The sequence below is a fragment of the Orcinus orca genome, chromosome 2 (assembly GCF_937001465.1).
Source record: "Orcinus orca chromosome 2, mOrcOrc1.1, whole genome shotgun sequence".
In the NCBI taxonomy this organism is placed as follows: Eukaryota; Metazoa; Chordata; class Mammalia; order Artiodactyla; family Delphinidae; genus Orcinus; species Orcinus orca.
Genome location: NC_064560.1, coordinates 172,911,609 through 172,924,876, shown reverse-complemented (window position 1 = coordinate 172,924,876; position 13,268 = coordinate 172,911,609). Strand labels below are relative to the sequence as shown.

The window sequence follows — 13,268 nt, the reverse complement described above, 5'->3', positions numbered from 1 at the left end:
GTTTCTGGTATGCATAGTAAAGGATCATAATACTGTTCAGAAGTTTGACCCAGTAATTTCCTTTCAAAGAATCTCTCTTAAAGAAATAATCAGTGATACACAAAGACTTATACATGTATATGTCCCTTCACCATAGGAACGGACTTTATAAAGAAAAACTTATCAACAATGTCAAGGGCTAACAATAGGGGATGGATTAAATGAAGAGTTGTAGCACCAATCAATGGAATACATATCACTGTTTTTAAAAAGTCATGTATTTGAAGAATATAATAACATGGTAAGAAAAACATCATACAATACTGAGGTAAAATGGATGTACACTTAATTGAGTAAAAACTCAATACACACAACAAGCAGCCTAGAGGAAAATGGAAATATTCTAAAATGTTAAGTGTGCTAGTTTCTAGTGAATGGATTATATGCAACTCCTTTTCTAGTGAATAATTTTCTCTATTTTCCAAGTTTTCTATGAATTTTTATTACTCTAGATTCGAGAAAAAGAGATCCTATCAGTTAAGACCCATATCAAAAGCCACTATCACTCTGAATTCTTTTCTAATCTTTACATCATAGTATGTAGTTTCACTCTCCCCTCCAGAACACATGCCTATGGTGTCTCTATTTCCCCTTTTCTTAGATCCTCCTACTCAAGAGAATTTAAAGAGGAAATCATCTTTGTGTCTTTTGAAATACATGGTCTACAATTTAACTTCGTCATTAATTGGCCCCCAAATTTCTGCTGCTTCTGCCTTTTATCACTCACGATCAGCATCTAGAGAAGACTGACACTCCAGCTTGATAGATGGCGCGATTCCTTCAAGTGTCACGGAAGACGCTGTTTACAGAAAGTAGCAGAAAGAGAGATACAAAGAGAGGAAAGAGGAAGAGGAGGGCAAATCACATACACATTGTTAACAATCAAGGGAAGGAGTGTAGGCATTTTGAGTTGCCTGTCAGCTCCCGCAAAACCATACTACTATGTCAAGGGTTTAAACACGGTTCCAGATCTACTCTTTCAACATCAGTGCCCTGAAATACCCCTACCCCCCCACTGCAAGTCCAGGAACTCCCCTGAGAACTTAGGCAGGAGAAAGACGAGCCACTTCCTTTGCCTGTGACTGGGGCTGCTGCCCTGCACAGGGCATGGACGGGCTCAAGAGAGAAGAAACTTGATGTGGGGAGCCGGGGCCCCAGCTCTAGAGGTACCATGCAGGTACTGAGTCTCAGTTTCCTCATCTGTAAAAGGAAGATGACACCTGCCTCACAATGGTATAGAAGAAAAAAACAGCTGGCAAAACAAAAAGAGTTCTGTACTGTTTTTGAATTTTGAGAAAAAACACCTGTCAGGAATTGCTTTACTGAAAAAGAAAGTTGAGGAACTGGAATACCATATCACAAATTAAGGTGTTTTTTATTTTAAACACATTAAGCTTTAGAAAAGTTCAGTAAGTTTAATATGAAACTATTTATATCAAGTGGTACAAAACTGAATATTTGCACGCTAATCGTTATTAAAGTCACTTATGAAATTCATCTAAATGTTTTACCAGCTTTCAAAATAACTAGATCACAAAGGTCCATATGTGAAGATACAAAAATAACTTAAAATACACTTGCATGAGGAGAATGCTTACTCATTCAAGGAGAAGATATCAAAGAACTAAAACCATACTTGCTTTGAAAATTTTTATTAATTTTTTTCATCTAAGTAGTTCTATAACTAGTATAGTAATTTACAGCTAAGATGTTCACTTCCATTCTTAAATTAGAAACTCAGATCTGATAATATTTTTGATATTTTGTATGCTTTTCTTCCACAGTAGGTAATCATTTATTTATAAATTAATTATTAAACAAAATCAATAATAAATTATTCAAATAATAACTAAGCACCAATTGTGTACCAGGTATTACTCTTTTCCTTTCAGAGCTAAAGTTTTGTCAGTTATGTGTTGTTAGACACTAAAGGGCATGCTTTCTCCATCTGTTGTGTTTTCTGTAGAATCACTCTCCTCCCAAACAACTGAAAAAGTATGTAATTTATAAATATCTTGAAAATTTCTTGGTACATTCACTTTAACACTGAAGTAATTATTAAAAAGAAAAAAACTACACATATACACTAATTGTGGCAGCTGTCCCCGGGATAAACGATTACAGCATTCCTGGGATTGGCCCCTTTTCCCCACCCAAGTGTTTGTGGAAGAAAGTCTGGAGCTGCTGCCAAGCATCCACCTGGGCCCTGGCATGAGCCCTGGGCTCCCCTCCCCAGATGACAGGACTGCCCACCAAGGTGTGCAGGGAAGCCCGGCACATGGGGAAGTAAGGAGGCTCAATGTAGTGTCCCGCCCCTGGGTAACAGATGATCTGGGGCTTCGCCTTACTATGGGCCTGCAAGCGTTTAGACGCCTCATTAGCATAGAATTCACTCTTCCAGTTGTGGTCATCCTGACCCACAAGGAACAGGAAGGCACACTCAGCCCTTTCCACAGGAATGAAGCTCTTCTGATCAGGTCCTTCCAAAGGGCTGTTCAGGACATCCAGAATGTCTGTTAGGCCATCTTTGGTCACCTTGAATCGACTTCGGCTGACACCCACAGGCGGCAGTGTCTCACCCTTGTAGTGTAAGGTTCCGCCGACACTGGCCACAGAGCCATTGATGATGACAGCCGCGGTGATGCCCTTCAGGAACGAGGCCATGGAGAGGCAGAGTTCGCCTCCTTTGGAAATCCCAAGCAGCCCTACCCCTGGGCCCTTTACCTGAGAAAAGGCCAAAGGGAAAAGGAGAATGAGTCCGTGAACAGTGCAGTGTGGCGAGTAGCGCCTGGACTTGAGAGTCGGTTAGAACTGAGCGTGGATCTGGGCTCTCCCACTTATCAGGGTTTGCAGCCTTGGGGTACTGACTTAGCCTTCCTCTCTACCTTGCTTTCCACAATTTCTCCATCACCATTCCTGGTGTCTTCAACCATGTGGACGACAACTAAATACTTTGGCCTCTCAGTTCCTTGACCTCCAAACCTCCCATTATCTTTTTCTCTCCCCGACCTCAGACACACACTCCCATTGTCATAACCTAAGTCAAGTCATCAATAAGTACATCATCTCCAAAACATCAGCTTCAAGCATTCTACTGTCTAATCACCAACTTATTTACCTCCAGTTTAGCAATTCTAGTACTGCCCACTCCCACCTCTTTGAGACCCTGACTACCATTTTTTCCCTATCAGTACCTCTCATTTTCTCACTTCTCACCTCATCCGGCTTAGATTTCAAGCTTAGATTTCAAGCTTCATCGTTATTATCGCTCCCCTGCAAACACTCCTAACTCCCTTAATACTGCTCTCCCTTTGGTCCTACTCGCCTAGAAAAGTGCTCACCTCAGTTAGCACCTGTTATTCACTTCCTCCTGGCCTGCATTTGTGCAAATGAACACTGCTGGAGGAAAAAATGCATGCTTGTTGGGCTTCCCTGGTGGTGTAGTGGTTAAGAATTCACCTGCCAATGCAGGGGGCACGGGTTCGAGCCCTGGTCCAGGAAGATCCCACATGCCGTAGAGCAGCTAAGCCCGTGCGCCACAACTACTGAACCTGTTCTCTAGAGCCCGCGAGCCACAACTACTGAGCCTGTGTGCCTAGAGCCCATGCACCTCAACAAGAGAAGCCACCGCAATGAGAAGCCTGCGCACCGCAACGGAGTAGCCCCACTTGCCACAACTAGAGAAAGCCTGCACGCAGCAACAAAGACCCAACGCAGCCAAAAATAAATTAATTTAAAATATATATATATGCTCGTGCGGACAGATCTTACTTTCATGTCATGACCACAAATTTCAAATAAGCGTCCATATTGCCCCTCAATCCTGCTTCCCTGATGTTTGCTTTCCACTTCTCCAAAAGGCCATTCCACCTTGTCTCCTACCTCTGTAAGCCCCTTTAACCCCTATTCCCCTTCACTAAAAATAGAAGCTATCAGGTAGGAACTTGTCCTTAATTTTCCCTTCCAAGTCTACGTAGTTCTACATGAATCAAGCTCTCCTCCTTCCTTCCTGTTTCCAAGGTATCTCTAATTCAAGGCCACCCTCTGCTTGTGCTTGGGATCCCATCTATTCTCATCCTCAGGGACTTTGCTCCTGCAATTACTTCCTCCTTCTCTCCTTCATAACTTTCCTCTCTACTGGCTCATCCCCGTCAGTGTACCCCAAGCTCTAGTACCTCTTACATTTTAATAACAATCCTTTGAGCTTAAATCCACTCTGCCCCAGTTTTCTACTCCCTTTCACAGCAAAACTTGTGGGAAATTTTGTAGTTATTTTCTTTCTTCATTTTCTACTCAATCCCCTCCAGGGTAATTTGGGTATGCCCTATTCCATAAGGACTCTTCTTGTCAATTACCAAACTCTTCTGTTACAAATGCCTTTTTATTGACCTCTCAACAGCACTTTTTGTTGTTGTTGTTGTTGTTATGGTTTCTACAAGAGCACTCTTAACTGTTTTCAGCCACTTATTTCTCATAAAGATACTCGGAATGGGATATTACTGTCATCCCAACTTTTGAGAGGAAGAAACAGAGGCCCCAAGGTCATGAAGCTAGTTAAGTGGCAAAATCAAACCTCAAATTTAACTTTTCTCTATCAAACATATTGTGCCGGTTCCACTACACCCCATCACATTTTCTAAGAGCTCCAGCACTTCCATCCCCCTTGAGCTCTGACTGAATTATAAAATAAGCAAGGTCTATCTTCTAATCCTCTGATATCCTGAGCCCTCCAAACGCTCCGTACTACCTAGGTTCTTTGTCACCAGGTTCTTTAAAACTGAATCCTCTGCTCTCAGAGGGGCACATGGAGGAGAGGTTTATTAAACACAAACATTTAAACTAGAGACACTGATCTCGTTCCCCTTTTCCTCTACTTCCTGTGTCAAACCCAGGGTTCTCAATGTGTTTGGGCTTGTAATGAAATAGTATAAAATACTGGAATTTAAAATTCCATAATTCCAACTAGGACATCTTTACTAGCAGGAAATCTATTACGGCTACATCTAATTGCATGGAAACTGTCTGGGAAAAGCGACTATGAAAGGTAGTGTGTGTTGGGGGCAGGAAAGGGCTGTCATGAATTTGTCAAGTTCTGTGAAAACCAAGAGCATTTAAGAGCAGGAGAACTGATAGGCAGAACATAAAAATTAGAGGAAGTTCCAACCTGAGGGTGATTAAGCAGGTAGTTCATAGCTTCTTCAAAGTACTCCAGGTGGAGGTTCTCTATGCTCTTGGGGAGGTCTTCATAGTTATAATAAGCCAGAGCCATCACAGCAAAACCCTTCCCAGCCAGCAGACTAGCTCGATATTCCGGAAGGCCACGTCCAGTTCCAGAAATGTCCACAATCCCAGGAAAGGGTGCAGGTCCTTGGGAAGAAACAAAACACAAAACTAAACTATACTTGAAACTCTTTGCAGTGGCGTCAAAAGCCATTTTTACCTATTTGGTGATGTCAAAGTTTTCTGTTGACAATCAGAAATGCTGAATGGCTCTGGTCTTCAAAGATCCAGACTGTGGCATAGGCTAAACCCACATTCCCTGCTATACCTGGGGCCTCAAAGCCCCACAGATTTTTACAAAGAACATGTACTATTTTTGTGGTTAAAAATAATTTAAAGGGACTTCCCTGGTGGCGCAGTGGTTAAGAATCTACCTGCCAATGCAGGGGACATGGGTTCAAGCCCTGGTCCAGGAAGATCCCACGTGCCGCAGAGCAATTAAGCCCGTGCACCACAACTACTGAGCCTGTGCTCTAGAGCCTGCAATGAACACCCAGTGCAGCCAAAACAACAACAACAACAACAAAGACTCAATTGGCAGGACTTCCCTGGTGGCCCAGTGGGTAAGACTCTGTGTTCCCAATGCAGGGGGCCGGGATTCAATCCCTGGTCAGGGAACTAGATCCTGAATGCATGCCGCAGCTAACAGTCCACATGCTGCAACTAAGAAGTCTGCATGCCGCAACAAAGATCCCAAGTGCTGCAACTAAGATCCAACGCAGCCAATAAATAAATAATTTTTTTTAAAAAAAAGACTAAATTGGCAAAATTCATACAAACCCTCCAAATACCTTGGCCAAAAGCATTGCCGTTGGTCCTTCTAAATCTCAGATCCACCCCCTCTGGAACTCATAAGCTCTCACCCTTTGCGATAGTCACAAGACATCTAATGCACCTGGCCCCTGCCTCTTTTGATTCACAGCTGATAAAAGGAGGTATATTTCATACTGTAAAGACCTAGTTGCTTCCATTAAAAATAATCATGCTTTGGCAGAGCAATCTTGTCACAGAGCAATCCCAGGAGATGAAGACCTTAAGCATCATACCTTGTATCCTGGAGATTTCCTCTTGAAAAAGACACCTCCAGAAAGACTTTTTTTAACCCCACTGGGAAGGCCCCTTTCAATTACTTTCAATTACTGCTAAACAACCCTTGTGCTGCCAAACTCCAGGGAACAGACTCTTCACTTACATGACACATCTGAAAAAAAGCACCAAACCCTCACTGGACCTCACATCATAGGATGACCTGAAAGTAAAGATTTCCTAGAATTGAAGCGCACGACATCTGACCAGACAGCTTTGCTAAGACGTCAGGGCCAGTACTGTTAGAAAGTTCAGGATTCACATTCTTTTTTTCATCTGGACTGTTAACTGACTCTGGATTCTTATCCAGATTCAGGGTAACTGAACTTGCAACCTCACATGCTATGCCAGTAATAACACATTTGGTTACAAACAGTTCTTTTAAGGTAAGAATACTGTTTTAAAATGTCTTTTAAGTTTTGCTATCTTCATGAAGAGTTCATTAGCTGTTGCCTCATGTTTATGCCTGCACTGTACCTTCCTGAATGCACTTGGTTAACTGTTTTAGATTGACCATGCCCTTGTTGTATTTGCTAGTCTATTTTGCTCTCCTGGCTGCTTTAAACGGGGACTTCCAGGAGGCATCCATGGCTCTGGGTTCACCTCAGTAGGGATAACTTTTCTCCCCGAAATCAGAGTAAGTGCCAATAAATATTTGTTCAGTTGGCTATCTTCAGGCCTAGGATCCTGGTTTAGAATCATCATACAATTTGGAATTGTCATGTTACTTTTGATTCTATACTTGTTTCCTGTCAAACCTCTGTAAAAATGATATATACCAAAAGAGATGATCTCTAGTTCTTAGGGTCTTGAGAAATGTGGACTATAGATGGAAAGTTCCTGAAAGTTCTCCCTCCTACCCCTCCTTGTTACTCAAATGTGACCTCACTAGGTTTCCACTCTGTGCAGTTTCCCTCTAACAAGGGACATGACACCCAGGAAAGGTCCTTCCTGACACAGAAGGACAAAAAGCCACTCTACTGACTCTTGATCATCGATGGTTTTGGAGAAAGATCGTGATTAAAAGGGAGAAATGTGAAAACTAATAAAGGGAAACCTCACTACAACGGAGTAAGGAGGACAGAATTGGGGAGCTTTCCTGCAGTACCACTCCATGTCAATTATAGGAAGAATTGTCAATTACATCAACAGGAAAGAATCATCAACTACAGGCCCCAACAGCAAAAGATGTAAATGGCCTCCCCTCCAAGAAACTGACTACCCCAACAACTCAACAGTAAAAAATCACCATTATCCCAAACTCTCTTTTCTCTGATGGACTTTTGTTCAAAACAACCCCTCCCAGCTTCCTCCTTTTTCTCTATAAAATAGTGTTCTTCTCCTTGCTTTGTCGCACTTGCCTATGGTTTTAGCCGTAGCTTGCTTGTTCCAATTTGCAATTCTCTGCTATTCCCAAATTAACCCATTTTTGTTAGTCAAGTAACTAACTTTTATATTTAAGGGCAACAGTGGGGGTGCAAAATGATACAATCACTTTGGAAAACAGCTTACAATTTCTTATAAAGTTAAACATACACTTAGGTTATGACCCAGCAATCTCACTCCCTGGTATTTACCCAAGAAAAATGAAAACTTGTGTTCACACAAAAACTTGGATGCAAGCGTTTCCAGTGACTTTATTCTTAATCTCCAAAGACTTGAAACCCAAATGTCCTCCAACTGGCGAAAGAATAAACAAACTGTGCCACATCCATCTAATGGGAAACTTCTAAGACACAAGAAGAAGGAACTACCAATATATGGAGCAACAGGAATGAATCTCAAATACATTATGCTAGACTCAGACAGCTACCTATGGGCTTCCCTGGTGGCGCAGTGGTTGAGAGTCCGCCTGCCGATGCAGGGGACATGGGTTCGTGCCCCGGTCCGGGAGGATCCCACATGCCGTGGAGCGGCTTGGCCTGTGAGCCATAGCCGCTGAGCCTGAGCCATAGCCGCTGAGCCTGCGCGTCCGGAGCCTGTGCTCCGCAACGGGAGGGGCCACAACAGTGAGAGGCCCGCGTACCGCAAAAAAAAAAAAAAAAGCTACCTACTGTGTATAAGTCTAGTTATGTCACATTTTCACTATTTACATTAAAAGTTTGTATTTAATGTGCAAATTTTAAGGACAATTTATAAGGCAAATACTTTATACTCAGAACTTTAATAATTCAGTACTAACCATCAAAGCCCTGTCAGTACCTGTTCCCCTTCCCTCACTTTCCACTATTCTGAATTTTATCAATCTCTTGATTTTCTTTACAGTCTTACTACTTGTAAGTATTCCTTAAATGGCATTTTGTTTATTTTGCCTAATTTTTGAATTTTATCTGAATGTAATGATACTGAATGTGTTCTTTGGGGACTTGATGTTTCCATCAACACTGTTTTTGAGGTTCATCCATTTTGATTCTTGGTTTTTAAAAAATATTTATTTTGGGCTGTGTGGGGTCTTAGTTGCTGTGGCACGCGGGCTTAGTTGCCCTGCGGCATGTGGGATCTTAGTTCCCTCACCAGGGATCGAACCCGTGTCCCCTGCATTGGAAGGTGGATTCTTAACCACTGGACCATCAGGGAAGTCCCTTGATTCTTGTGACTATATTTCAATCACTTTTGTGCTATAGTATACCTCAATTTATTCATCAGTTTTATTGCTGATGGACATTTAGGCTGTTTCCAGTTGTTTTTGCTCTTACAAACATAAATACCTATTGGTGCACCAGGAGTAGAATGACAGTCAACTTTCTAAGTAAAAGCAATTTTTTCCAGAGTAGATGAATAATTGTGTTCCTTTTTTAAAAACAATTATTTATTTTTGGCTGCGTTGGGTCTTTGTTGCTGCTGGCGGGCTTTCTCTAGTTGCGGTGAGCAGGGGCTACTCTTCGCAGTGCGCTTCTCAATGTGGTGGCTTCTCTTGTTGTGGAGCGCGGGCTTCAGTAGTTGTGGCTCACGGGCTCTAGAACGCAGGCTCAGTAGTTGTGGTGCACTGGGTTAGTTGCTCTGCGGCATGTGGGATCTTCCCGGACCAGGGCTTGAACCCGTGTCCCCTGAATTGGCAGGCAGATTCTGTGTTCCTTTTAGCAGTGTATGGGAGTTCCTTTTCCTCCACATACTGGTCAAAAACTGGTAATATTAGACTTCTAAATTTTGAGGGTGTTGAGTGTAGTGTTTAGTTTTACTTTGCATTTCCCTGATCCTAATCAGGACAAGCATCTTTTAACTTTTTCATTGGCCTGTTGCTTTTTATGTAATGGTAAAATTAACCAATAATTCAGAAGATTTCCAGTGGATAGCAAGAGGCCTTCTTCCTTCATGGTAGTTTTCTTAAATCTTAATATACTCTGGGAGTTAGAAGCAAAGTTGTAAAACTGAGAAACTTTAGAAAGAAAACTTTAAAAACTGCAAACTCCTTATACTTTTTTTTTTTTTAAATTACAACTGTCTTGACCCTTTCCTTGCGATGTCTTCGTTCTGACCTCTGTCTTGGAGCAGCAGAGCCACCTCCCCAGCCAGCCTTACGTTCCATTCTTGTCTACTCGAAATTTTCAGGCCCCACAGACCTTCGGAATGTTGGGAGCTACCTACTTATTACCTTTCTCTCTCACAGACAAGATAAACAGTTAGGGAAGCAGGGGGCTTACCCGGCGGCAAGAAGAGCGTGGCGCGCACCCGGCCCGAGCGCACGGGCTCGCGCCGCACCCCCGGCGCCAGAAAGTCGCGCTCGTTCACCGCCCGGCCCAGGAGCCCTCCGGCCTCCGGGTCGTGGCCATCGAGCACCTCCAGCTCCACGGCGAAGGGCGTCTGCACGTCCCGCTTCACCAGCCGCAGCAAGGGCTTCTCGGGCTCCAGAGCCCAGAGGAGCCCCATGGGCTCGAGGCCCGTGAAGCTGCCGCCCAGCGCGGGCGCGCGCTCGAGGTCCAGCTGGCCGTGAGCGTCGGCGCAGTAGCGCGCGTGGGCTCGGAAGAGCGCGTCCTTCTCGTCGCGCAGGGACGCGCGCAGCGTGACCGGCTGCCCCGGGGCCAGGCCGCTCACGGCGATGCGCACCGGCTCGTCCCAGCGGCAGCGGCCCGCGGGCTCCAGCGTCACTGTCACCGCCATCCTGGCAGGGGCCCAAGAGTTTGGGTCACCGGTCCTGAGCTTTGTAGGCCTTGCCAACCGCGCCCAGGGTGTCGGGTCCCATCGACAGAGTCGGAAGGGTCGCAGGAGAGCCGGAAATGAGACCACCATTTTGCGCCTTTTTCAGATCTCAGGTCAACTTCAGAGGGCTGTGAAGAAGGTTAGAAACTAGAGTCCCTCTAGCGACAGGCTGCCTACCTGCAGCCTAAGGCCTCATGGGGCCGAGCAGCCTGCTATAACTCTTTGGAGGGCCGCGAAGTCCTGCCGATCAGTGGCCGACCTTTAAAAGCAAGAGCGAAAGCAGACACACAGGAACTTTATGTTGGGAAGAATTTTCCTAGTTTTGCCTCTTGGAAGTTCTTTGGTTCGTGCAGCGTGGGCTGGACCGGGCTGCCCCTGAAGGAACCTGGCACTTAACAAAGTGTCCAGTCTCCAAAATTAATGTAATAGGGCAGGGCGCGCCGGCCGGACCCCGGGCCTCTATGATGTAGGAGCGTGCGGCCGCCGCTGCCTCCTGCAGCCATCCGCCCGATTGGCTCCGACGCGGGCCCCGGGCCGACCAGGGCGACCCCGGTCTCTGGCCCCGCCCCCAGCCCAGCTGCTAAGGCAGACGGCAGCTGAGGCAGCGCCGGCCCCTCGGCGGTACCGAGCCCCTGAGCCTGCCCGGGATCCTGTGGTGGAGCGGGGCAGCGAGCAGCCCTTGGCGCGCAGGATTTGCTGCACGCAGTTACTCTGGGCGACCGGTTACCGTGAGAACCCCAAAGCGGGAAGGTTAGAGAGGCGATTAGCGGTCCTTCTCCGCCAACTGTCCGACCGGCGGTGGTCCTCCAGCGGAGAGTGAGGTAAGAGGTGGATCAGACCACAGCCTTCTCCCTGGGGCCCTCCAGGCCCTCCGCAGCCTCCTGCCAGCAGGTGCGCTGGGGAGCCCCAGGACAGGCTGGGGGCTGTGTCCTGTAGGGCTTCAGAGCCCTTGCCAAGGCTGCCCACTGGCGGGGCCCAGGCCTTGAGGCAGTGGTGAACCTCTCCCCCATGCCCGTCTCTGCGACCTAATGGCAGCGGCAGTCTGCCTGGGTCGCAGTCTGTGGGACCTGACCTCCGCCTTTTGGGCGGCCTGAGGAGCCTGAGGGCCAGTTGGGTTCTGGACGCCTTGCTCCCTCAGTGATGACGGCTGGGCAGGGTCTGGGGACCCGGCCCTGAGGGTGAAAGTTGTGCCTTGGGACCTTGCCCTTTCAGGCCGGAACAGAGAATAACATTTGTTTGGTGGAGATTTATGAGAACATCGTTACCTGACCTTGACCTGACCTGACCTCAAGAACAAAGGATCTGGGACATCCCTGGTGGTCCAGTGGGTAAGACTCCCCGCTCCCAATGCAGGGGGTCGGGGAACTAGATCCTGCAAGCATGCTGCAACTAGGACCTGGTGCCGACTAAATAAATACATAATTTTTTTTTAAAAAAAGGATCTAACATCAAGAAGTTTGCAACAACTAACCACGCCCCCTCCACCTTTCCTATAAAAAGGCTTTGCTGAAAGCTTTAGGGGAGTTTGGGGTTTTTAAGGCATGAGCCACCAATCTCTTTGCATGGCCTGCAATAAACCTTTCTCTGTTCCAAACTCCAACGTTTTGGTATTGTTTGGCCTCACTGTGCGTCAGGCACATGGACTTATGTTCGGTAACATTAATTGCCAGAGGAGTGGACTGGAATTGAGTTTTGTCACTTTGTTGAGTAATTCACACCAGCTAATAATCATGTCTTTTCTTTTAAAATGTGCACCATAAAAAAAAAAAAAAAAAAAAAAGACCTCCCTGGCGGTCCAGTGGCTAAGACACTGCCCTTCCAATACAGGGAGCATGAGTTCGATCCCTGTTAGGGGAAGTTCTCCATGCTGTGCGGCACGGCCAAAAAAAAAATGAAAATAAAAATAAAATGTGCACCATGGTGTTTTGCTTGTATGTTATTTGTCTATTATGATTATTTTTCCACACCATTCCACAACTAAGGGGCCTGGCATCTTACTAGCTGTGTGACCTCACTTTCATTCCTTATGGGTGTAAAAACAGCCAAATGAGGTAATAGTTGTTATTTTGTTATCTGGACTCTTATATTGCTCCATTTAGGCAAACGTTATCTCCCTCTCGCCCTGGACTGCTCACCTTTTCCCACTATTTCATAAGCTATGGGTTCCATCCAGTGGTGAATTTTTCATCAAACTTAACTGCAGGCCCCTTCCAAGACCTTGTACTTGATTTTACATTCATGAATTCATATCCTTTCTATTAGAGAAACCTGCAAATTGTATAAGCTTCAAACCCACAAAACCTGTGTTTGCCTCTGCTCCTAATAAGGCCACCCCCATGAGCTTCCCAGACAAGACTTTTTACCTAGTTTCGAATGTTCTCCTGTCCTGCTGGTCATTAATCATGCAACTCCCTTTAGCTCTAATTACTTTTGTACTGGTTCTGTGGGATACTTCACAGTGTATTTTGTGCACGAGACTCAAACTAAAGACGGTAAATAATAATAGCTAACTCTTAATCCTTACAAGAACCTTATGAGAAAATTAAGGCCCAGAGAGGTGAATTGATTTGCTGAAGATCACACAGCTAGAAAGTGGAAATGCTGGGATTTATATCTTTGCAATCCAATTCCAGAGCCTGTGCTCTGAACCATTATGCTTTGTTTCTCACATGATGATGTCCTAGTTGAGCAGATTTGGGAAACAGACATTCATATACTGTTGGTGG

The 13,268-nt window shown here is 45.3% G+C and overlaps 1 protein-coding gene and 1 long non-coding RNA gene across 2 annotated transcripts; one reads left to right on the top strand and one right to left on the bottom strand.

The window, feature by feature from the left end:
* Window positions 1–241: 241 nt before the first annotated feature.
* On the bottom strand, window positions 242–10,632 carry LOC101276207 (acyl-coenzyme A thioesterase 1). The gene is made up of 3 exons (XM_004262215.3): window positions 10,047–10,632; window positions 5,204–5,406; window positions 242–2,763 (listed from the first exon to the last, which is right to left on the bottom strand). The coding sequence occupies exons 1-3, from the start codon at window positions 10,630–10,632 to the stop codon at window positions 2,158–2,160; spliced, it is 1,395 nt and encodes a 464-aa protein (XP_004262263.1). The 3' UTR covers window positions 242–2,157.
* A 434-nt stretch (window positions 10,633–11,066) lies between these two features.
* Window positions 11,067–12,476, top strand: LOC125963629 (uncharacterized). The gene is made up of 2 exons (XR_007475841.1): window positions 11,067–11,363; window positions 11,755–12,476. It is a non-coding gene; the product is annotated as an uncharacterized LOC125963629 (long non-coding RNA).
* The last annotated feature ends 792 nt before the right edge of the window (window positions 12,477–13,268 follow it).

What these genes read in the sequence shown, in the direction of transcription:
- LOC101276207 (XM_004262215.3), bottom strand. Translation starts at nt 10,632, where the DNA reads ATGGTGGTCTCATTTCCGGCTCTCCTGCGACCCTTCCGACTCTGTCGA. An exon ending in CACGCTCTTCTTGCCGCCGG is followed by an intron (nt 5,407 to 10,046) that starts GTAAGCCCCCTG and finishes TTTCTTCCCAAG; the next exon opens with GACCTGCACCCTTTCCTGGG. An exon ending in ACCTGCTTAATCACCCTCAG is followed by an intron (nt 2,764 to 5,203) that starts GTTGGAACTTCC and finishes GCCTTTTCTCAG; the next exon opens with GTAAAGGGCCCAGGGGTAGG.